This window comes from Besnoitia besnoiti, chromosome I (assembly GCF_002563875.1).
Source record: "Besnoitia besnoiti strain Bb-Ger1 chromosome I, whole genome shotgun sequence".
In the NCBI taxonomy this organism is placed as follows: Eukaryota; Apicomplexa; class Conoidasida; order Eucoccidiorida; family Sarcocystidae; genus Besnoitia; species Besnoitia besnoiti.
Genome location: NC_042356.1, coordinates 7,335,635 through 7,359,608, shown reverse-complemented (window position 1 = coordinate 7,359,608; position 23,974 = coordinate 7,335,635). Strand labels below are relative to the sequence as shown.

The following is a 23,974-nucleotide window of genomic DNA, read 5'->3' as shown; positions in this document are numbered from 1 at the left end:
ACTTTCAATATTACCTGACCTGTGATCCCCGGCGTGCCTTACGACTGTTGTATGGTTTAGAGATAAAACGTCATGTGGAAATCCCAAACCGGTGCTTTGTTAGTATTTATGTTATCCACATGTCCATGAAAAATCAACAACGGGGGAACGCGAAAGCATCCCGGTGTACTCTCAAGAAGATTTCTCGTTTCTGTTTGGCGCTTCGTGCTCAGGGCGTCCTCTGGATTCAGCCCAGCTGTAGATGTGTAAAATGTCCTCCAAGCACACCACGTGCAAGTAGGGCACCGCGACTGGTGTCATCGGGATTTACGTCGTTAGGAGATTCAAACAGGGCTGACTAGCACCTCGCGCGAAACCGCGTAGCTGTCGCCTTTCGTGTTTCTGTTTTCTTTCTGCGCCGCGGCTCTCCACTGTATGTACACCGGAGCTCGGTAGATTTTCTAAACGCCGCAGCCTGCGCGAAGGCGCCGAAGCTGAACGGTTCTGTTCAGCCCCGCAATCCCCTTTCCAGAGGCATCTCTCTCGCCCCGCCTTTCCACACTGCGAGACGAGAGTTTGTCAAATTCGCGTGAACGTCGCGCGTCCGCATTCCGTTCTCTCATATCAGAGGGGTGTGTTATCTCTGAGAAGCGCTGCCTTCTCCTCAATGCCCGAAAAAAACGCATTCCGCGCATTGCATTGAACAGTCTTCATTGTGACCAGAGTCTTGCACTCGCAGAGCGTGTAGATGGAGGGAAGTTTCAGGTTGCGACAGGAAACGTGACTGGAGGTCGCTACGCTGACGCAGCAGGTGGCGACGCGAAAATCCATTTGACTTCTGTGTCTGACACGAAGCGACGCAGAGACACCGCGCCCTCCGGCCCTGCGCAGGGAGCCCCGCAGGCCGCCGGCAGATGGAGCTGGAGAGACACGGGCACGAACTTCATCAGCACGTAGTCCTTGCTCGTCTCACCGCCTGAGAACAGACAGAGTCGCGCAGAAAGCGTGTTGGAAGATTGTATGGCTTGGAAGGCTTCCCGCGGCGGGAAACCGGAATGTGAACCAGCTCTTCGAGATGCAATCGGGGTACAGCACCGCAGGTCGATGTCGGCGGGACTATGCTCAAGAGGTTGGCCACGGAGAAGACGCTTCTGGGCGGCGCAGGCCGAGTCGCCCTCAACCCTCCGAGGATCAAACGACATGCGGATACACCAGCTGGTGTGCAGAAAAGAATCGATGGCGGAAGAAATGCACACACTGTCTCGGTCGTTCGAGGCCGCGCACCACCCTGCTGCGGCAGCTGCGTCTTCCTCTGACACCATGCAGCGCACACACGCGTTTGCGCGTTTGCGCATTCAGATGCACCGAAAAATACGCATATATCCGTATAACAATATAAATATATATATGTATATGCATATAGCTGGCTCGAAAAGCACACAGGCAAGCAGCTGAAGCCTTTGAAGATGCCGTTCCGGACTTTTCTGTGCCTGAACACAAGCGCGCGTGACCATGCGCACATGTGTGCGCGCGCTGCGATGCGCCGATTGCGAGGCAGCAGAAACGCCATCGGCGGAGAGACGGGCTCACCGGGTATCGTCGCTGCCCAGGTGTTTTTCCAGTAGTGCCTGCGGTATTCGGGAGCCGTGACAGACACTGCGAAGCCCGACAGAAGGACGCTCGCGCCTCTGAAGACACAACGGCCGCAAACACGCCTCGCGCTCGACTACTACCGGGACACGCAGGCGCCGCCTAAACCCTAAACCCTAGAGACGGGAGAAAACGCGCGAGCGTGAGTATCCTCTATATTCAGCCGCGGATGCAACCATGCATGTCTACGGCGACTTCGGGTCCACGTGAACACTGAGATTTCGCGAAGAAAAAGAGCAACAGGGCACGTAGAGACAGCCTCCTCGCTCGCACAGGAAAAGGGACTCTGGGCGCAAGTCGCGCACTTCGGAGTCAGGGTAACCCGCGAGCCACGGGCCTGCGAGACTCCCCAGTTTACACAAACACGAAGACAGATAGACAAGAGAGGGAGGCAGGTCGATAAAGAGACACAAAGACGCACCGAGAAACGTGAAAAGAAGATCACCGCATAAAGAGTAGATACACAGGCACACGTTGTGATTGCGGGCTCGACAACGAGATGCTAAGATTATTCCTACTCCCCCACATCATGATTTCTTTTGTGGAGCCGCGCACGAAAGAAAGCAGAGATAAAGAAACAGACACGAGGCAACACGTGTGTAGGGATAAAATAAGGATACCTCGAGGGCTGAACGTAGAGGAGAGACAGCGCAGCGTGGCTGGTGGTCGCGCCGTCGGTCTTTGATTTTCCGCTCGCTTTTTCTTTCGGGTTCTTTGAATCCGTCCCCTGCGTCGGGTGAGACGTCAGAGTCTTGTAGACCGCTCCCGAGCGATGGAGCGCGAAGTGAATGAAGTTGAAGGGCAGCGAAAACTCGCTCTGCTTCGCTGCGTCGAGGGGAGACAAACGCATAGCCGGGTAGCACGCATCCAAGTTCGGCAGGCAAACCGTGCAAAGAAAGTCCAAGCGCCTCCACAAAAGAAAACGGTGCGCCTGCGGACAGGGCTATACGCAGCCGCACCCACAGCGGCGTTTGGTTTGATCGCATGTCCTGACTGTGGCGGCCAGCTCTCCGCAAGCGGCTAACATAACATATAAGTGAAGCTCGATTTGCGGATGCAGTAGGATCTTCTTGATCATCATCGTTCTATATACGGTAACTCCGCGACGGCCGCACCGCGATCTGGCGCGCCCCCCCCCCCGGCCGCCCAGGTCACGCCAGGCGCATATGTAGACCAAGCGAGCGCGGCTGCCCACTCACGTGTGCATAGATGGATATTTCAAAAGTGAATATGCACACGCCCAGGCAAAACAGTGTCGACAAAGCGCAGGCAAAAACATTTCTGATGTGCTGTATAAGCTGTCTGCTTCGTGGGGGTCTTGGTTCCAGCAACAGCGAGGTGAACTTCCTCAGAACGAGCGTAGCGCGTGAGCACTTACCGACAAAGAGGTCGGTCAGCGCGTTGTTTCGCACGCCTGGAATCACGTCCTTCTCAGGCAGCCGCAGGAGCCCAGACTCAGGCAGGTGCGGCTCGAGAGGAACTGAAGAAGAAATACGAAAAAAAGAAACCTGACTAATGTCCTATCGCGAGAGTGTGCATGAAGCGACACGCAACCAATTTGCGTACCGAGGCAGGACTCACCTGCTGCGCAGAGCGAGTCCGGAAAGCACCACGAAGTGAACTCACGCACACATGTACCTATGTCTACATATATAGACGTATACATATATATATATATATGCGCACATGTGCAAATATATGAGTCGATCTGGGAGGGCATACGTTCAGCTGTGAGTCACATACACCCGAACTCGCAAAGGCATCGCACGCCAGGTGGGAGCCGGACGAGCTCTGTTTTCCGCGCGATCCAGAAGGGCCGCGACTTTTCGCTCGGTGTGACAGCAGAGAAGACACTCGCGCGCAGTTTTTTTCACTTTTCGCGCGCAGCTGCGTCTCACTCGTGGCCTTAAGTTCGCCGTCGCTGTCGACGGGCAAGCAGAAGCACCGCGCGCCGCCGGAGACGACCTGCGCGGACAAGCCGCAAAGGCAAAGCCATTTTGTCTAATCGTGGGCTACCTGGAGCCTTATACTTGAAGGGAATTCCATTCAAAAAGGCGAGAAGCCAGCGAAAAGACGAGGCTCGACCTCGCCGCAAAGAATGAAAACACGGTTCCCCCCCGCCACGCCCACAACGGGTCGCAAGAGGGATGCAGTGAGCCACGGCGGCTGTGCAGCCACGCTTGGGAGATTTGTTTTCGCTGCACGCAGCTCAAGCTGCACTTCTGTCTCGCGCTCACAGCATTGAGACCTGTTCCCAGTCACCAGCGAGGTCAGCGCGGCCTCGCCGGCTTGGCCTTGCGCCCTAAATGCCCTCCCCCGCTTCACTGCGCCCTCCTCTCCTGGCAACCAAACACGCTCGCCCTAGCGCACACAGGCGGGCATGTAATCCAAGCAACCAGAGACTCGCGCAGACTCCATCTGCGACACACTGTCGCTGCGCCCGGCAAGGCTGAGAAGCCGAGAGGCCTGGAGCTTCCTCACGGGGGGTCGGGGGGGGGGGGAGGGGGGCGCTCTAAGTTCCGCGCTGATTCCCTGATTGTATTTGTTGTATTAGTCCTGCAGGCAAAAAACTTGAAATTCTGTCCTCATTCCCCCCCCCCCCCCCCCCCCCCGCCCCCTCTCTCTCTCGGGCTCTCGATAGAGGCAGCTCGAAGACTCCACTTACGTCCATTGCGGCGCGGAGGATGCTTTCTTCGTCTTGAAGCGCCTGAACGGCCTCGTCTCGCTCCTGCTTCTTGAGGGAAATAGCAGCTTTGAACATCGCCGCCGCCGTCACAACCGGCAGGCACGTCGCCGCGAGGAAAAGCAGGACGCCGCGAAGTCGCGCGCGCCCGCCAGAGGGCGCGTTCTGCAGGAAATAAGGGCCGCGGCGCAAGAAAACAACAGATCGACATGCGAAACCGACGCAAGCAAATCGAGGCATGTGCAAAGAGACGTGATACATAAAGTCCGCTCCCTTTTTCGCAAGAGCAGGCTCCGCCGAGGTCGGATCCTGTTCACAGGAGGCAAGAGACAACGGCGAAGAAGCATCCCCCCACCGGACACAAGAGTTGCGCGAGTCATCGCAGCAGAAAAGAACCAAAAACGGAGACAAGTGGAGAAGATACTCACCTCGGGCGCCGGCGGTCGCGGAAAGCGACCCGCCTGGCTGAGCTCCGCAATGACGTCATGCGCCGAGTGCTGCGAGGGAGAGAGCGGCGCGGCGGCCGCAGGGGAGAGAGAAGACGCACAGGCGACATGCTCAGGCACGTCTGGCTTCGCGTGAGAGGCCGCCTGGGCCTGCTCAGACGAAGTTGCGGCGGCGTCCTCCTGCCTTTTCGAAGAGAAGTAACGCCGACCCGCAACCGCAGCTGCGCGGCTCTGGGTCCCGCGAAGGCAAGGCTGCGACAGAAGAAAGGAGACAGGGAAGGACGCAGGGGAGATGGAGGGCGAAAGAGAGCCACAGGCCGCTAGAGCGCGAGAACGAGTAGAGAAAGAGGAAGGCGACGAGTGGAAAGCAGCAAAAGAAGGTAGAGAATGACTGGAGGACCGAGCCGAAGAGACGGGGGGAGAAGGCACGTGCGCACTCCGGCTCGTGCAGATCGCCGCGGATGTCGAGAAGCGCCGAGAAGGCCACGCCAGCAGAGAGCGTGAAGAAGGAACGTAAAGAAGAGCCTGAGAGGCCGCCATCATGGCGCCCGACGGAGAACGACTGTGCGTGTCGGGCGCGCCAGGGGGTTCAGACCGCGGCTCTCGCGAGTTGCTCACAGAAAGGCGCGAAAAAAAAAGCAACGAGGAGACATACAAGAGCGAAGGGAATTGTGTGTCGCTGTTAGAAGCCTTGATGAAAAAAAAGAAGGCGATAAGCAGAAAAGTGGCAAGAGTTACGGTTTTTTTCTTGCGACATTGACCGGTTTCGTTGACATTCAGGCTCTTTGAGAGAAAGACGCTTCCCGGCAGCTTCTGATAACTCCCCAGGTGTACATACACCTGAGACCAGCAAGTCCTCGCAGTTGAGAGGGCTGGAATTCCCCAATTACTCTAGGGCCTTTCGGATTTTTCTGTTGGGGGAACTTTGTGTCATTCATAAAAGGAAATGGCAGACGCGCATGCACAAACTCGAATGCGCTGTTTTAGGCGGTGTCTCCGTCTCGAAGCCGCAAGAGGGCGCGGACGAGCCCGACGCCCGGCACGTGCCTCCTCCTCCCGTCGCTTCGGCTCGGGCCTCCAGTCATTCTCTCCCTTCTCTTGCTTCTTCAGCATGTATCGCCTCGATTCACCAGGAATTTAGGACTCAGAGACAGGCAAACTTCGTCTGGGGGATCAGTAGGCACCTTCCGTTTCTTTGGCTCTTCGACGTCTTGTCGCTGCTGCGAGGTCTCAGCGGACCACTTTTGTTCCGCCTGCAGCACTTGCGGGGGCATGGGCACTCATCATGAAGGCTCATATATATATATATATATGTCTAGAGATATATGCACGCGTATATCTTCAGATATGGATTAGATAGGCGACTAGCATGCGACCACCCTCTCAGTGCGGCTGACATAAGGAGGCTTGTTTCTTCGTCGTGGTTTCGAAGCACGGACACAGGAGATTTGGCGACGCACCCATACTTTTAGACGATGTATGGCTCCGCACATGTTACGGGGTGTTCCGAATGAGGAAGGTGTGATACCCGCCAGTCACCCTAAATCTCTCTGTATATAGGCATACCTAGATGCATGTATGCTTATGCTCGTCACGCATTGGCGCCGCGTTATGTAAACAGCTTGAAAGGAGGACAGCCTGCGTTGGTCGGAGAACGACAATGAACCACCGAGGGATGCGGTAATAGAGCCTTTTTTTGTCGCGTGCACCTCGGGTGTCAGCTATTTGTCGCATTCAGAGTAGGAAAAAACTGGAAAAATAGGCTCGGCGTTCGCGCTCCGTGCGGCCACTGCGCACTGTAAGTTCAGCGAAAAAGAAAACTCTTCAGCCTCGCCTAGGGTCGCTCTTTTGAGCGACTAGGAGAGTAACATGTCATCTTTCCCGCCGCATACCGCGCGGCCGTTCGACCGAACCATGAACTGAGCTCGAGGACTCAACGTTCACAACTTTCTCCAGACGCCCGCCGCCATGCATGTTTGCTGGATGTGTGGGTGCCGCAACAACTGCAGTCTGGATTCTTAGCGGAGATGACTGTAGGCTCAGGTCTGCTTGCCCCTCCTTCGGTGCGTAAGGGCACGAGTCTGAATGTGCTCACTCCGCACCCCGCGGACGAACCCTTCAGACAACGAGCTGACAACGTCCGCACAGTCAGGGAAGAGGTCTCTCTAAGAACAGTTCGTCTCCTTTCTGTTAAGTGCTGAATGGGGCTGCGCGGGGCCTTCGCCAAGTGGCGGCCTTCACTGGGCAATGCTTACACACAGTTACTCACATATTCATAAATGGACGTACGTATATACATCTACAGAACGTCTACTTTACCTACGTGCATTAGTACATATTTATGTATATATATGCGTCGTCTATATGCCTCTTCTCGCCTTGCCCCTCGACTCGCTTGCGCGGAGGTCGCCACTGGAAAGGAGTGACCTCCGCCATTCCTTCGGCGGAATTCCACAAAAAGAAGAAAGCGTTTGAAACCGCACTGCATGCTTCGGTGCATTGCCGGCGCTGCTGGCCCCATTTCGGCCAGCAGTGCGGCTCGCCTGTCTGGGATCGTGTCGGGACGACGAGGTCTCCGGTTGGGTTCAGCGATGGCAGTGGCCGTCTCAGAGCATGTCTTCGAAAATAGACAGAGGCGCTTTCGCCCTTCCCCCTTCTCTGAGGCTGCTTCAGCCCCGCATGAGGAGTGTGAGAAGAGGCGACGCAAGAGCGAGTCTGTTTCGAAGCGCGGGCTGAAACGGCCGAATGCTTTTCTCGTAGGCCACGGAGCTCACCGTGTCTCCTCACGGCGCAGAGAAAAGGGAAGCCGCGCCACGGCGGGGTGGACACGCAGCGGAGAAGAAGAGAGAGAACTAGCCAGTTTGTTTTCAGGCTGCGAACATGCAGCGGGTTTAGAATTCAGTGCGCTTTATTAGAAGTTGTGGTCCGCCCCCGGTGGTCAACGCCGTGCCCAGGCAGCTGGCGCGCTGCACATGCACTCAACGGCAGATTGGTTTTTTGCTTTTTTCTCACGCATTCCATCCGAGCCCGATGCGCAGAGCCGACAGCAAGGCGCAGATAGGCGAGACACAAAGAAATAGGAAACGGGGCGAGGATAGTCTTTTTTCAATTCCGCTTTAAATGCGCGTGCCTTCTAGACGCGCTGGTCGGGGAGAGGCGAGTCTGGCCTTTCTCTTTTCTCGCCGGCAAGCGACCTCACATCCGGGTCTGTGTCTTTTCGTCGTTGCGTGGCTTCTGAAACTCGTTTTTTCGTTTCCCCTCTCTTCTCTGTCTCATCGCCTTTCCTTCTACCTCACCTTGTCGCCTCTTCTGGCTTTGCTGCTGACCCGGCTGGCTCTCGCCGCCTCTCACGCCTCTAGAGGACCGACGAGATCAGACCTCAGGGGCTCCGGCGCGCTCGCTGAAAAAGGCGGCGCCATGTGACGCATACGTCTCTCTCCCCTTTCCTCCGGGGGCTCTTGGCCATGCTCTTCGGAAGGCACAGCCAGGGTTCTGGCGAGACTGCTGTGTTTTCTTTAGTTATTGTCGGCGAGGTAGACTTCCCCAAGTGGGCGGAGGCGCTCGAGGCCCTGCCGCTCTCTCCCTCCCTCCGTTCAGCCTGGCTCCCCACCTCTCGCCTCGCATCCTCGCCTTCATTTATTCGCTGGAACTCTTCTCCTCTCCCTGATCCTTTTCCTTCTCACTCCTCTCGTCGGGGAGCTGCGAAAGTGAAATGCAGTTGGCCTTCCTGAATCCGCCGGTCTTCGCTTCCTTCTCCGTCTTCGGCTCGCCCGGTGTGCGTGTTTTTCCTTTCTTTTCCTCGTTTTTTCTTCGCATTCTCGCTCTGCGTGTTTAGGATGATTTCGGCGATCTACATCTTCACGCTGAAGGGCGAGCTGCTGCTGCAGCGGGCGTACGCCTCGCCCGTTCCTCCGGCGCAGCACGTGAAGGCCTTCAGCCGCACTGTCCTCGAGGGTCGAGCATTTTCGGAGTTGGCGCCCGTCGTCTGCGTAGGAAACCAGCACGCGTCTGCGGGGGGCGGCGGTGCCTCGTCGTCGGCCTGCTCAGTCTCCTCGTTCTCGTGCTTCATCCCGCCTTGCATCGCCTCTTCTGCGTCCGCACCCAACGTCTTTCTCTCTTCTTCCTCCGCGCCGACGGTGCCCGCCAACGCGGGCAGCCATGCCGCCGGCGTAGTCCCCACGTCGGCGATCGTCCGCGGCCGCCGAGAGGGGCGCTGGGGCGGCCGGGGCTCGGACGACCGCGGCATCGTCTACGTCGCGGCGCTTCGACAGAACGCAAATGTCGCGTGCGTGCTGGAAGTCCTCCGCCGCCTCGCCGCACTCGTCCAAGCCTTCTACGTCGCCTCGCTCGGCTGCGCGGCGACCGGTCCCATTCTCCCTGCCTCGTACACGCAGGATCCCGCGGAGCTCCCCGTCCCCTCCTCTCTCGCGCGCAGCGCGACCGGCGGCGGGGCGGCCGCGGGCGCGGAGGAGACAGTTCGCCAGGGCCCGCAGTCGGGGTCATTCGGGGGCCTGGGGGACGCGGGCCCGGCGGGCTCCAAGGAGGCGCTTTTTTCTGCGAAGCGGCAGGGCAGCTCGCTCCTGGACGCCATGCGCCGAGGCCTCTCCACGGGTGGTGCGGCAGTGCTGGGCAGCAGCGCGGGGGTTGCGGGCGGCGGCTCGGGCAGCCTGGTTGGCTACGTCGACGAGAGCTTCGTGCGGAAGCACTACGTGCTGTTGTACGAGATTCTGGATGAAGCGATCGACGGCGGCTTTCCGCAGTTGCTCGACCTCGCCACGCTGCGCAAATTCACCATCTTCGGGAACGGCCCCGGGTTTCACTGGCCGCCAGACCACGTTGGCGGGCCTGCGGGCGGGCTCGTCTCCGCGGCGAGTCTGCGGCGCGGCGGCGAGTTTGGCACCGGCGGCGGCGCCGGCGGCTCGGGCTTCGCGCGGGCCTTCAGCCGCAGCGGCGTCCAGCGCGACGGCAGCGACCTCGCGGCCTCGAAGCGCATCACGTCGCAGGTGACTGGCGCGTGCTCCTGGCGGGCGCCAGGGATCCATTACAAGCGCAACGAAGTCTTCATCGACGTCGTCGAGTGCGTCAACGTGCTAGCTTCGCAGAACGGAGTCGTTCTGCGCGCCGATGTCAACGGCGAAGTCCACGTCAACTGCCGCCTTTCAGGCATGCCCGAGTGCAAGTTCGGCCTGAACGACCGCGTACCGCTCCAAGCCCCCCGGGCCGCGGGTCCGGAGCCCCCGGGGCCCGCGGGCTCTGGCTCCGTGCCCGCAGCGGGTCTCGCGGGGGGACCTGGGAGGCCGAAGCAGCCGGGGACTGAGAGAAAGGACGACGCGGCTGCGGCGCAGGGCGTGATGCTGGACGACTGCCGCTTCCACCAGTGCGTGCGACTCTCAAAGTTCGACTTGGAGCGAACGATTTCCTTCATTCCGCCCGACGGATCGTTTCGGCTCATGACCTACCGGTGAGAGAAGATGGAACCCCACCGCGGGACACGCACGCAGCTCTGCTGAGACCTGAACTCGAAACCCGCGCAGCAAGTTGTGGTGTTGCGGGAGTCGCGCTGCGGAAGACAGAGCGGAAACAAGAGAGAGATCTTTAATCTGTTGCTGTATATGTGCGCTAGTGCGCGTGTCTCTCGTCGCTGGAGGCGTAGACCAGCGTCTGCTGCGCATGTGGCTCCGGCGATCTCTGAAGCGTCTCTGAGGAGGCCCTGCTGCTTGTTTGTATGCGAATGATGATTGTCTTTACGCGTTTCTGCCTCGCTCAGAATTTCCGAGGGCGTCTCACTCCCATTCAAAATCTTCCCGCTTCTCCAAGAACGCTCCGAGAGCCGCATGGAATGCGTGATTCTTCTCAAAGCTCTTTTTGAAAGAAACATATCCGCCACCAACGTCGAGGTAAGGCGCCATCCAGAGGAACCCTAAACCCTAGACGAACTTATCCATGTTACAGAGGATGCGCTTCAGTACGTTGGTGGGCGGAGTGTATTATCCTGCTTAACTGAATAGGTGGCTTTCTTGCGGTGTGACTGTGAGGCCTCCGTTAGGTCTACCTGCTACAGAGGCTCGTGAAGGCCCACACGCGCGCATTCGTCCGCGCGCGGGTCTGTGCGGGGAAATCGGGTGTCGTTCTCCTCAGAGGCGACTCAGGGAGGCATCCTCGCACGCGCGGCTCGCCCGGCCGCGGTTCCTCTCCTCTCAGCCTCCCTAGAGGCTCGCGCCCCTGCGTTTTTGTCTTGTGTATCGTCTTGGCTTCAGGTGATTATCCCCTGTCCGCCGAACTTGTGCGAGCTTCAGCTCCTCCACGTCGGCATCGGAAAGGCCGCACTGGACAACGCGCAGCAGGCAGTTGTATGGAAAATCAGGAGGTGAGGCTTGTGAGACTGTTGCGCTGCTTTGTTGTGCGTGCCACGTTTCCTCACTGTGTTCGCAAGGCAGTACGGAGGCGCCTAGGTCTCTGTGCGTGAGGCATGCGAGGAGAGCGTCTGCGAGTGGTCCCCCCCCTCGAGGGGGGGAAGTGGGCGTTGAAAATAGGCTGCGGACTCGTGGTCGTTCGCGTGGAGTGGCTGGCTGACCCGTGGGCTGTTTTCTGGACAGGTACCCCGGCGCGATGGAGTATCTGCTGCGATACGAGCTGCATCTGGCGTCGCAGCGGCTAGGGGCGCTGTCGCGGAGGGTCAGCGCCGCGGGTCGCGGGAGTGCGACGCCGCACGGGGAGCGGAGTGACGAGGCGCCGGGCGGCGGTGCCCCCCTCTCGCGCTGGAAACGCCCGCCGCTCACGCTTCGCTTCACGCTACACATGTATACGGCCAGCGGTCTGTGTATTCGCTACCTGAAAATCACAGAAAAAAGCAACTACCGGTCGATCAAGTGGATTCGGTACCTCACCAAGGCTGGCACGTATCAGCACAGACTGTAGATACTTTACATAGAATGAACTTCGAACATTTAAACCGCTGAAGGTCTTTTTCAATTCTAGCACAGACTGCGGCCGGCGGAAACTTGGCAACAGACGTCTCCGCGCCACGAGGAAGTAGAGAGCACCTTGCATTGCTGTCGCATTTGCTGGTCGGAACGTTAGACCGGGGGAAGGAGCCGCGGTGATCGCGTAGAGGCTTTTACTCGGTAGTCATCGTGCTTGACTCGCCGCGCGATAGGGCCTCACGGCATGCACCGCGTCCACACGTGGATGGCGCGCTGACAGCCAAAGATTTTCGGGGAATTTGACTCCCGCCAGCGCGGAGTCGCCTAGCGCGTGATTCACACACACATGCTTGATGCAAACTGCATGCCGAGTTGTCCTCGGGGTGCACAGATGTGCGTTGGGTCTGGAAAAGTGGATGGCGACGGGAGTGGTGAGAGGGACAGTCAGGAAGCGAGGAAGCGGCGGTGGCGATTCTCTCGTTTGCGCTTAGGCGCGCGAAAGCTGAGGCATCCCACAAAACGAACTAACTGCCTGAGTGCGCGTAGCCTCTTTTAGCGCCGGCGCGATTCACCCCGTAAACTCCATTGCTCCGCACGCGTACGGGGCTTGTTCATTTTTACGTTAAAAACATGGTCTGTTTCGTGCTATGGTTTTTGGACGTAGTGAAGGTGCAGTGCTACCTTATCCTCACGCTCTCCTCTAGAGACAGGCTCTTTTTCCTTTTGAAGGCTGCCACTTGTGACCGACGAGCCGAATCCTCGTTCATCCACGAAGTCGGCTGCGTGCGGCGCGGCTTCTAGCCACCCAGGCGTAGCGGCTTGCGCTGGCGGAAATCTGCTTCAGCCGCTACCGACTGTCTAAAAGACACACACTCCTGACACTGGGTAACGCGGAAGTCAGACAGGATCCTCTGCAGCACTCGAGTGCAATTCAAGCCAGGATGGACGCTTCTGTGCTCCCGAGAAACATTTTCAAACCCTGGAACACGGCTGCCCACGTGACTCGCGTCCTCTGAATGCTGCTGGCGGTAGAATTCTGTCGCTGGCAGGCCCGGATTGGTCTATGCCGCTTTCATATGGTGACACTCGACGACGCGAAACTAAACTTAGGAGTCAAGTAGGTACAAACCGTACAAGGATGAATTATGTCGATCCGCATCTAAGTTGAGACGCACGAAGAATCATAACTCATCCACCAGTAAGAATAGGTAGAGTGAATGCCGCCGTAAGGGCAGTAAAGGTACTACATACTACGATGAGCGCATGTAGACGAGCCTTAAACACACCGTTTGTCACGTAACAAATAAAAATGACTGGCGCACGCCGGTCTTGCACGATCTCCACTCATCCACCTGCGACCGCTCCAGCTTGTTTTTCTGCTTGCGCCTTACGAAGAAGCAACCATCGCACCAGTGAGGAGCAGATTCGGTGCGGCGCTGTCTGCACGCCACCGCACCATCGATCCGTCGCCTCTAGAGAAAGACGCTGCGACACGTTTCTCCTCGTGCAGCGCATCCTCTGCGAGGCCGCTGCTAAAGAAAACGCCCTTTTTTAGGCAGACGCTGGGAGGCCCGTATTCCTTCACGCTTGCGCTGCTGCCGCGCGCCATGGGGGCTGCTGGAAACACAGAGCGAACTCGTAAACGCTGCAGTTAGCCTGGTGCAGATGCCTGGCGCTCGCCGCCTCGGAGATCGAATCGAACTAGCCACTAGCTGCGTCACGGCGAGCCTCCCATTGCTGACCGTTCTCCTCGGATTGTCGCCTCGAGGGGATTCCGCGACTCCTCACCGGTCTGACACCCCGTATCAAGACCGTACCCCCCGACACGCTCCCTCTCGACTCCCTCAGATGACGAATCCTGCCGCCAGTGCCGGGCAGACTTGCAGCCCCCGCCGTGACCTCTTCTCGAGACATGGTAGCTTCAAGCGTTCTAGACTCGAAAATACGCGCCTCACCGCAGCCTAGTTTGGCGTGCAGCCGTTCCACTAGAACGGACTAAGCGTCGCAGGACGCCAGACAACCATAGCGTCTGAATGTGACCATACGAATCGTGCGTGAAGTATCGACTTCAGGGAGGCTCAGAGAGTTGCTCCCCCTGGGGGTCTGCCTCATCATGGCAACCTGCCAAAAACTGGAATGCGCTCGCACGTGAATACCAACGAGCAGCGTCGCTCGAGGCGCGCCGCGCAGCCTCGAGCTCGACCGGTCACCCGATGGCGCCTTCAGACACGCAGATCGCCAGTTTGAGTGGGTTCGGTTTTCTCTCCAAACACAACGCAGCGCTCCACGTTTCCACCGGTGTCGCGTGCCATTTCTTTCCGGCTTCTACACTAGAGGGCTCCTACGGAGCTGTTCGTCTGCGTAAGTTTCACCTGCCTTGCGCCTGCAAGTCTTCTCCCTCGTGGCGCCAGTCCCCGTGTCGAGAAGGCTCCAGTGCATTCTTCTACCTGTTGCAGCTCTACAAACGCGCGGAAGACTTGCGACACACGAGCTGAGTGAGTCGCGAGGTGCGGTAGCGCCGCGGACTCCCGCGCCTCTGGATTCGGGCTGTTCCCGCGCAGACTCGAAGCCGTGGTATTTTCTGGCGACAGCGCGCCAGACAAAACTGCCGAGTCTACACAGGCTCCGCAGAATTCCCTTCTCCACGAGAGACTGCATCGCGGGCAGGTAAGCCGAGTAGCCGGCGCTTCGCGCGAGTTTCGACTTGGCGAACGTATCTGTGTGCCGTCGGTCCATTTTCTGCTTTCCGTGGAGGTTCGGGGCTGACGGGTGACAGGCGTTTCCTTCCGTGTTCCCACGCCGCGGCGTCCCGGCTCGTTTCGAGGTTTCCGCGTCGGGTTTGCGTGAATTGCCGCCCTTGTGGCTAGAACTGCGAGTTCGTCTTTACGAAGGCGACCGCCGGGTGTTTCCGGTGCCGCGTCCACGCGCGCGCAGCGGGGAGATTGCGTGCAGGGGGGGGCGTCGATTTTTGCTGGTTTTCACGTGGGGTTTGGTGGGTTGACTTCGGGGGGTGGCGACGAACGACGCGCAGAGGCGTGTGCGCGCGGGATGCTGGCGCCTTCGTGGGAATCGCGCAACGCAGCGCAGCAGCGGCAGAGCCAGCAGCAGTCGGAGGATGAGATCTTCACGCGTTTTTTGTCGTTTGGTCGGCGGGCGGGCGCTGGGTTGGGTGTGTGGAGTAACGCTCGCGCCGGAAGTCGCCGCTGCGAGTGGCGCTGCCGCTGCTGCTGTGTGGCTCCCGGCTGCTCTCCGCTTGCGTTTTTGACGCGGAAGAAGCAAACCTGCGGCGGCGGACTGTGTATTTCCTCTTTTTTGGGCAGGCTTTCTGTTGCAGCGGTGATCAGCAAAAACGCTTCGCGTTTCGTAGCCACCGAAGGAAAAGGCTCGCGACTGGAATCGCGCTCGCCTGCGCGCACTCTGTGGAACCGCAACTGCCTCTCGTTGTGGGTAAAGCAAACAACCCAGAGAGAGGAGAGTCGTCAAAACTGAACTCTTGTGCCCGCGCGCCCGCCTCGTCTCCGTTTCTCGTTCTGAACAAGGGCTCCTCTTTCGCGACGCCTTGCGTCTCGAGTGCGCTCGCGTGTCTCTCGCGGCTCAGAGAGCGAGGACGTTGCTTTCCCTTCGTTTGGCAAATCCGCTAAAAAAAACGTCTCGCGCACTGGTGTGCTGCCGGTCTTTCTGGCCTTCTCCGGCTCTGCTCTCTTCTCCTGTCTTTTTGGACAGTTGGCGCTCGCTTCTCGGGAGTTTTGCGGGAGAGCAGACACTCCAGCTTCCTCTTCGCCGCAAACTGCTGCGCACAAATCGCCTCGTTTCTGTGTGAAAAAAATCCGTCCAGCGCGTGGGGCAGAGGCGTCGTGGCCGTCGTCGAAACCAACAGAGGTACGCAGAAATCCACTCAGAACCCGCCACGTCTTCTCCTTCGTCCACTGCGCGGGCGGAAACTTTCTTCAGGGTGTCTCCGCTGAACGAATCAACAGCATCCTCCACAGAATCCTCTGCCGCGAGAGAGAGGAAGACCGGCGAGAGGCGGTCGCCCGAGACGGGAGAGAGACCTTGACGTCGTCGGCGCCCCCTGTCGCGCGCCGCCGAGTTGAAAAAAGCGCGGTAGTCTTTCCCTGTTGTTTTCTCTGTTGGATCCTTTCTCGTCGTCCGTGCTTTCTTCGCTCTCTCTCGTCGCCTCCCTCTACCGAAGACTGTTCTCCACTGAACTGCCGCTCGCGCGCCGTTTTCCGAGGTTCGCCGTCTCTCTGTTTTCCATTGTTTCCTTTCTTGTGAGGCAATTTTTTCGGCGCGCCTCGCTGCGTTGAGAGAGTTCGTTTCGTCGCTTGTAGGGGGAGGGGAGGGGGGGGGACGGGCAGGCGGTTTCCAGCTGCGTGTCGCGTGCAAGAGGGGCCTGCAGCAGTTTCCGCTCATTGTTTTGTCTTTTTTCGCGGGTTTTCGTGTCTGCAGACAGGACAGAATGGCGCCTGTCACAGCCGTGGTCGGTGACCGGGCGCAGGGCGGCGCAGCTCGCCAGTCGGGAGGGAGCTCGCGACCCAGGTATCGGCAGAGTAGCGGTCACGCGTCGAACTCGGCGTCTGCTTCTTCGTCGTCTCGCGGCTCCCCACAGAATGCGAGTGCCTCTGGGAAGTCGCGGCAAGTTGCAAACGGCGCGCCGTCGCCGAGTCACGCGAATTCGCGGCGCGGCGGCGCAGGCACGCACGCGGCTTCCTCAGAGCGCGGAGAGGCCGGGGCGCAGGCGCTGTCGTCGCACCAGCAGCGCCTCCAGCAGAACGCGCTTTTCGTGGGTCGGCACTTGCTGCGCGCGAACGCAGACGAGAACTCGATCACGGACTTGTCGCCGCGCAGCCAAAAGTGGGTAGAGGACGTTCATCCCTTGCTGGAGTTCTTCAACTACTCGAAGCGCGACGTCTACGCACTCGTCCAGCGTGCCGAGTACGACCAGGACCGCGTGCAGGAAGCGGTGGCGGCGATCGTCGAGGAGAAGAGGGGTCACGAACAAGGCTCCTGGGAAGTCGTGCTCACGAAGCAGCAAAAGCACCAGCTGCACCGAGCCACGCAGATGAGCCAGGAAGGAAACGCCGCCGTGGCTGGTCGCGGCGGCGACGGCCGACGCGCGGGAGGAGGAGGCGCCGAGCGAGGCAGCCGAAACGCCAACCACGGAGTCCGCGGCGGCAACGCCCGCAGCAACAGAGGAGCCGCAGCCTCGGGGGACCACGCCGCCGAAGCTGCGAACCGCGGCGGCAGACGGTCAGACGGCGCAGCGGGCGGACAGAGGCGACGACGCGACAGTGCAGGTTCGCGCGAAAAATTAAACACGCCGTGGAAACGGAGCGCTGGCGAAAGCAGAGGCGACTCCACGTCGCCCCTTTTCTCGACTCGATACGGGGCCAGGGGGAGGGAGGAAGGCGGACTGCGCTTCGGTGGGGCGGCGCTGTATAGCCGAATTCAGGTTCTCTCGTCGCACATAATGGAGGAGGAGTCACGTGGACGCTTTGCCGGTCGCCGCAGATGGGGCGTGTAAATCTGTGTCTGCGGAGGCGATGTCGATTAGACCTGTTCGCGGTGCTTGCCGTGGGCGTCGGGTTTTTTTTTTTTTTTGTCAGCTGGCTGCACTTCGGGCCTACACAGAACCGCCCGACCGGGCTCCACGCCCGTCCCGACATTTTTTCGTCTTCGAGTTCCTTGTGTTTGCAGACGCGAGCGGTCACCGCCGAGGCGGCGCTGCAGGCGGGCCTGGAGCCGCGGGCAAGCAAGACGCAGATCGGCGCGGCAGGCGCGAGGGCGCGGGCGAGCGAGACTGGGAAGTCGACGAACTCGAGACGCAGTGGGGTGCGAACGACGGCATTCAGGACGCGAAAGCTCCATTCGAGAAGAGTGCAGGTGCGTGGCCTTGTGAACCCTGCGAGGGGGGGGGGGGAGGGGGGCTGGGGGAGGGCGTGCCTCGAGACGGCGGTCTCGCTTGCCGGTGTGTCTGCGCGGGGCTGAGGCGCGCCGGGTGCAGTCTGTCTGCGCCGCGCCTCTTCACGTGCTCACAGAGAGGTCTCTGTAGGCGGGCGCACATGGCGGCGAAGGGGTGGGGGGGGGGGATGGGATGAACGACGTAGACACGGTTGCGGGGGGTGTGGAGGCGCTGTGGACTTTTTGGGATTTTTCTTCCAAGTAGGTTTCTTGGAAATCCCGAAACTCTCACTTTTGACTGACATTGTAGTCGCAAACGTACGTTCCTGCAAGGAACCTCCTGGGTGCATGCTTCGTTCATTTTTTTTCAGAAAGTGAGAGCCCGTCTGCCGCGGACCAAGCGCGGTCGAGTCAGAAGGAGACAGTCCCTCCTGCGTCGAAGGCCCCCGGGAGCGCCGAGGCGTCGGCGCCCGCTGCTCAGGCGACGGCGGCGGCGCCCGCGGCGACGGTCCCGCGGTCGTGGGCTGCGCGTCTCCTACAGAAGAAGGAGACGCCTGCTCCGTCAGCTCCGGAGGCGAAGGGGCCCCCGCCGTCGCCGAGGCACACGTCTGCTGCGTCGCTCCACCTCGGGGCTGAGCGGTCGCCGAGAGGAAAGGACGACAGCCGCAAGCGCGAGCCGTCCCCAATCGCTGCGCCAGAAATCAAGTCGCCCCGCTCCGCGACGACGCCCGTGAGAGACGTCTGGCCTCAGCAGACCGAAGAGGGCAAAAAGGCGAAGAATCTGCCGTCGCCGTCGATGCATGCTCGCGCCGAGGCCGCGTCTTCCAGTGGAGCGCCGGCGGTTGCTGCTCCTGCAGCCGCCGCAGCCGCTCCTTCGCAGGAGGCCGCTGCCAAAGCAGCGACCTCCATCCCGTCTCTCCGCGTCTCCGCGCCGCAGCCGACGCCGGCGGAAAGCGCCGCGTCCACATCCCCTGCGCAGGCAGAGCCGAAGGCACAGGAGACCCTGCAGCGAAGCGAGGCCTGCTCGTCGCCTGCCTCCGCGCCCAAGACTTTGGCCGCGTCGCCGAATCCGGTGGTGATCATGCCGCAGCACAGACACACTCAGGGCGCCGGGGTCTTTGAATCGTCTCGCGGGCAGGTGCAGACGCCGACCGCGGGCGGTCAGGGCCCGCCCCCGCCCCTCGGCGCGGGCGTCGTCTCCTCGCGGCACCCGATGACCCCACAGTCATTCGTCGAGCCGCCGCGCAGCGAGAGCCATGCCCGCGCGGACGGCGGGCTGGGCTACGTGGGCAGCCGCCCAGGCGAGGCCTACGACGGCGCCAGAGGCGCTGCGACCTCCCAGCAGGGGGCGGAGACGTCCGCGACTCTCGCCGGCGCGGGCGCGTTGGAGGGCAGCCTCCTGACGTTCGGCACCGTGGAGCTGCGATTCTGCGCGGCCAGTGGAGGCGTCACTGCGACCTCGATCTCGGGTGCAGCCGACAAGCAGAAGGGCTACGCGTCGTCTGTCGCCCGGCCCCCGTCGCCGAAGCCTGCGACCCCCGCGTACCCGGAGGAGACCCCTGCGGGCGCGCCTGGGCTCCTGGCCCCCGGCGCGGGCGCGGACCTGCTGTCCTCTTCGGGCCTGCGCGGCGACGGGCTCGCGGCCGGCGAGGCGCCTGCAGTGGCGGGCCCCTACGGGCGCGCACCCCTCGTCGGCGAGCCGGCGGAGGCGGCGGGTCGCGGCAGCGTCTCGCCGCGCCAGCAGCAGCAGCAGTATCCGGCCTCGGGAACGCTGGCGCGCGAGGAGCTCTCGTCGTCCTTCCCGTCTGTCGCGTCAGGCTCGCGGTATGGAGAGTCGCAGAGCGTGCAAAACGCAGCAGGCGGGCGAGGCAGTCAGCAGCAGCAGGAGTCTGCGAACCGCCTGCAGCGCCTGAACGAGGAGTCTGCGCCGTCGTCGAGCGGCGGGGCGCTTCTCGGTCGCGGAGGCGAGGCGGGCGCACCTTCGGGCCCCGGCTCGTACGGCGGGCGCGGGGGGCAGCAGCCCCACGGTTCTTACGGTGGCCAGGGCCACGGTGGAGGCCGCGGAGGCAGTTCGGGCTCCTCGTACGTCTCAGTGGGCGGCGGACAAGGCCATCACCACCACGGCTCCGGCGGCGGTCGCGGGAACTACCAGGGCGCGCATGGCAGCCAGCAGGCCCACGAAGGCCGCGGCGGCGCAGCGGCCGGCGCGGCGGCGGATTCGCACTCGCAGGGCAGTCGAGCGCAGCAGCCGCTGTTGATGGGCGCGGCCGCCGGCGGGGCTTCGGGGGGCGAGGGCGCCGACTTTGCGCAGAATGCCCACGGCGCGGGCGGCGGAGCTGACGGCTCGCTGGACTCGTACTACCAGTACGTCGGCGGCCGCGAGTTTGGCGGCATGGGCAAGCTGGAGGGCAGCTCGCTGGCGGCCCCGTCGGGCTCGGTTGGCGGTTCCTCGTCCCGCTACCACCAGCAGGGCGCAGCGGGCTCCGCGCACCAGGAGGCTGCGGGAGGCGAGCAGCAGGGCCACATGATGTCGCTGATGGAGGGCGAGTCTGCGAACCAGCAGATGCAGTCGACCTTCTCCTCGCCGTCCTCGCACCATCTGTACCCGAACGCCTCGCTCTTCGGCCACAACAACGCGTCTCCACCCTCCTCCGCGGGCCCTGCGGCGGGCGCGAACGCCGAGGCCTCGAGCGGGCCGTCGAACGTCTCCGGCGGCGGCGGCGCGCCTCACCAGCCAGTGGGCAGCGGGCGCGAAGGCCGCGGCGGCGGCGCGGGCGCCTCGTCGGGTGGCAACTCGGGCGGCGACCGACGCAAGAAGCAGTCGAGTTACCACCATCATTTGTCGCACCAAAACGCGCAGCAGCACGGCCACGGGCCCTCCGCCGGCTACTACGGAGCCTCAGGCAACGCGAACGCGGGCGGCGGCATGCATGCCCAGAACGCCTCCTCGGGGTGGAGCGGCAGCCATGCTGCGGGCTCGAGCCACCCCCACCACGGCGCCCACGGCGGCGCAGGCTCTCTGGGCGCCTCGGCACTGATGAACAGCGGCGCGCAGGCCCAGGGGAACAACGTGAACGCGGTCATGTCCTCCTCGTCCGCCTCCGGCTTCAACGACATGGGCATGGTGGGCGGCAACGCGGGCGGCGGCGCGGGAGGCCACGGCCTGAACCGCGGACATCTGTACGGCAACGAGTACAACAGCTCCGCGGGCTCCTCCTCCTCTGCGTCGAAGCCCCCACCCCCGCCTCCGCCGTCCTCCGCCTCGTCCTCGGCGGCGGCGGGCGGCGCACTGTCTAGCGAGGCGAACCGGTTGCTGGGCTTCGGGCACCACCAGCAGGGCGCCGGCGGCGCGGGCGCGTCTCCGTCGACCGGCGCCGCCTCCTCGGGCTCCAGTGGCAACTCGGGGTTCGCCTACTCGTCGCACCACGGCGGCCATCCGCGCGACGGCGGCGCGAACCCGAACGCAGGCGCACGCGGCGGCTCCTACGGGCACGGCGGGAACAAAAACCTCGGGGGCTCGGGGGGCAGCGCCGTGGGCGCAGGCCCCTCGAGCCACGGCTCCTCGCACGCGAGTGGCGCTGAGGGCTCCAACGCGAACGCCTCGTCCTCCTCGCACAACGCCGCGACCCCCTTCACGCCGCCGCCCGGCTTGGCGCCCTCGAGCTCTTCGGGCAACGCGCAGCAGCCCAGCGGCCTCAACACGTCGGTCGGCGGAGGGAACCAGCCCCCGAGTGCCTCCTCGCCGCCCACCGGCGCCGGCGGCGCGCCCAGCTCCTACGCGACCACTGCGTACCAGAGCTACCATCACACCAGCATGGCAGCAGCCTACTCACACTACAACAACATGTATTACGGTCACCACAGCAACATGGTAAGGCCGAAGAAAAACAGAGGTCGAGGGGGAAGAGAAGGGGGCCGGGGGGGGGGGGGGGGGGGGGGGGGGGGGGGGGGGGGGGGGGGGGGGGGGGGGGGGGGAAAGGGGAGGACGGCCGAGTTTGGCGGCGTGGTCGTGAGAGGAGGTAGGAAGACGCGGTGTAGGGTCTACTCAGGGCAGGGCGCTGGAGGCGTCGGGCTTGACTCTGACTTGGAGATGCATATACCGGGCTCTGTGTGTGTGTGTGTGCTGGCGGCCTTCCTGCAGATGCCTCATCACTTCGGCGTCATGGCAGGTACGTGGCGCGCTCCACGAAGGGGCTCGAAGCGGAAGGGAGACCAGTTTTCCCCTTGTTTTCTTGTAGCCGAGGCACACGCATTGGCGGGGTCGCAGAGGCAGCCAGCGGCTGCAGCCGGACCCAGCTGTGTCAGCTGTGTGCTGTGGAGCTCCTCGGAGAGAGGTGTCAGTCGTGCACAGTGCGCAGTGGAAGCCTGAGGCATCTGCCGCCTCACACGTCAACTTGCGTGGCGACAGAATTCGCTTTGAATACAAAAATGGCTGGCTGTGTATTGACGCGCCTAGCCAGCGCTGAGGGTGTCCTCCACCCTGCCAGGAGGCCGTAGACACCGCGATTTGCCGCGTGAACGGGGCGCTGCTGCAGCCTCCTTCTTCCTCCGCTTCCTCTCGCTTCTTCAGGGGCGTGAACGACTCGCGGGAGTGCTTTTCTTTTGTCTCTACAGGCCACAACGCCGCGAGCCCAGCTGCGGGGGGCAACCCCGCGAACCTGGGCGCGGACTCGCTGCCTTACAACGCCTCGGCGTCGAGCTCCACGCAGCAGCAGGGAGGGAACGCGAACGTGAACTCGTCGTCGTCGGTGAACTCCTCCTCGCAGCTCAACACACCCAACACCAACGCGCTCGACTTGGCGGAAGGCGCCAACCCGAGCGAGTCGCACTCCAGCGGTCCCGCCTCCACGGGCTACGGGCAGCCGCATTTCCATCACGGCGGCGACGCAGCGTCGGCGGGCGGCGCGTACTCGGGTGCCGGCGGCGGATACGGACACATGCACCAGTCCTCCAACAAGGTGAGGCCGCGGAAATTCTGGTAGTATAGTTATGGTATATATGTATGTATATCAGAGAGAGAACTTTGAGTGGAAGAAGGCCGTCTAGCCGGGCAGCGGCGCGGGAGACGACGCCCGTCTGTAGAACAGGCTGCCGCGGATCCCATGGCGAGGGGCTTCGGCGGTTGCGCTGAAGGCCTTGGGACTGCGCCGTTGCCGCGTCCTCTCGCCTTCTGCAGGAGGGCAGGTTGCTTCCCGACGGTTGAGAGGGAAGGTCTGTTTTATCCGCGAGTGTTTGTCTGCTTTGTGTGTGTGTTTAGACTCTTGGAGGCGCACCGTCCTCGAACGCGGGGGGGAGCAGCTACATGGGCTACTACAACGGCTCTTCGTCGTCGTCGGGTTTTTCGTCTTCGCTGCGCAACGCACAGGGTGGCTACCAGAGTCAGCCGCACGGCGCGTCGAACGCGACCTCGGCGTCGTCCTTCAGCTCGTCGCGCAACGCAGGAAACGACAACTCCAACTTGGGCGGCGTGTTGGCTTCCTCCAGCCAGACTGGCGGCGGCTACGGCAAAAACAGCTACGGCAGCAACAAGCAGTAGTGAGTCCACTGTGTGTATGTATACACATGTATATGTCTATATCTATGTATACATGTAATTATGTATATGTATAAGTATTCGACGCCGCCCCTATGAGCAACACTCTCTGCAGACATGTATGCATATATATATGTATATATATCTGAGCATGAGGTGGCTGGAGACTTTGCAGCGTGCTCTTGCGCAGCAAGCTTTTTTTTCTTTTTTCTCAGCCACAGCGGGCACAGCTCGTACTACCAGCAGCGCGGGAGCGCGTCGTCGGACCAGCAGGCCGCGCAGGCTGCGGCAGCGGCGGGCTACTACAGCGCCGGGTACGGCGGGTACGGTCAGTACGCGCATCCGCCGGGGCTGGGCAACGCCTTCTATCAAAGCAACTTCGCGAACCAGAACGGCAACAACCAGGGGCGCCCGAACTACGGAGGATACGGCAACGCAAACATGTGGAGTTGAACCTGCAGCTAGGGAGGGCTGAGGCGACGAGAGAGCTGATTGAGAGAAGACAGAGGAGACGCGACGGAGGCGACGACGGGAGGCTGCGCGCGACGGCGGCATCGGGCTTCGGTGTGGGCTAGGCGAAGTCTGATGAAGCAGATTTTGCTTAGGCGCGCGAGGCGGGAGAGAAGGGATTCGTCTTCCGCGCGGCGAGGCGGCCGCGCACGCGCCCTGCGCTGCTGCAGCCAGGGGGCTCGAGGAGGGAGAAAAGCCGCTTTGAGGGCCTGCGGGAGAGGGCGAGGAGGGGTTGTTCTTCTCAGAGATACCGGCGTCTACAGATTTTCATATGTGTCTGCATCTATGCATGCGCATAGGCGTCTTTGTTATACTACACGCCCACGTGTTGATGTGCGTATCCTTCGAT

General features: G+C 61.6%; 3 protein-coding genes across 3 annotated transcripts; 2 read left to right on the top strand and 1 right to left on the bottom strand.

Moving 5' to 3' along the window:
• Positions 1-773: 773 nt before the first annotated feature.
• On the bottom strand, positions 774-5,301 carry BESB_010350 (uncharacterized protein; the record flags this gene model as incomplete). Its single annotated transcript, XM_029359789.1, has 7 exons — positions 774-955; positions 1,570-1,667; positions 2,250-2,454; positions 3,008-3,109; positions 3,528-3,594; positions 4,295-4,477; positions 4,741-5,301. The coding sequence occupies 7 exons, from the start codon at positions 5,299-5,301 to the stop codon at positions 774-776; spliced, it is 1,398 nt and encodes a 465-aa protein (XP_029222702.1).
• A 3,293-nt stretch (positions 5,302-8,594) lies between these two features.
• BESB_010340 (uncharacterized protein) lies at positions 8,595-11,676 on the top strand (the record flags this gene model as incomplete). The annotated part of the gene is made up of 4 exons (XM_029359788.1): positions 8,595-10,219; positions 10,526-10,655; positions 11,016-11,125; positions 11,355-11,676. 4 exons carry the CDS (start codon positions 8,595-8,597, stop codon positions 11,674-11,676), a joined length of 2,187 nt encoding a protein of 728 aa, XP_029222701.1.
• Positions 11,677-16,140: 4,464 nt separating this feature from the next.
• On the top strand, positions 16,141-23,568 carry BESB_010330 (uncharacterized protein; the record flags this gene model as incomplete). Its single annotated transcript, XM_029359787.1, has 7 exons — positions 16,141-16,978; positions 17,379-17,564; positions 17,954-21,453; positions 21,724-21,751; positions 22,197-22,540; positions 22,840-23,117; positions 23,331-23,568. The coding sequence occupies 7 exons, from the start codon at positions 16,141-16,143 to the stop codon at positions 23,566-23,568; spliced, it is 5,412 nt and encodes a 1,803-aa protein (XP_029222700.1).
• Positions 23,569-23,974: the final 406 nt, after the last annotated feature.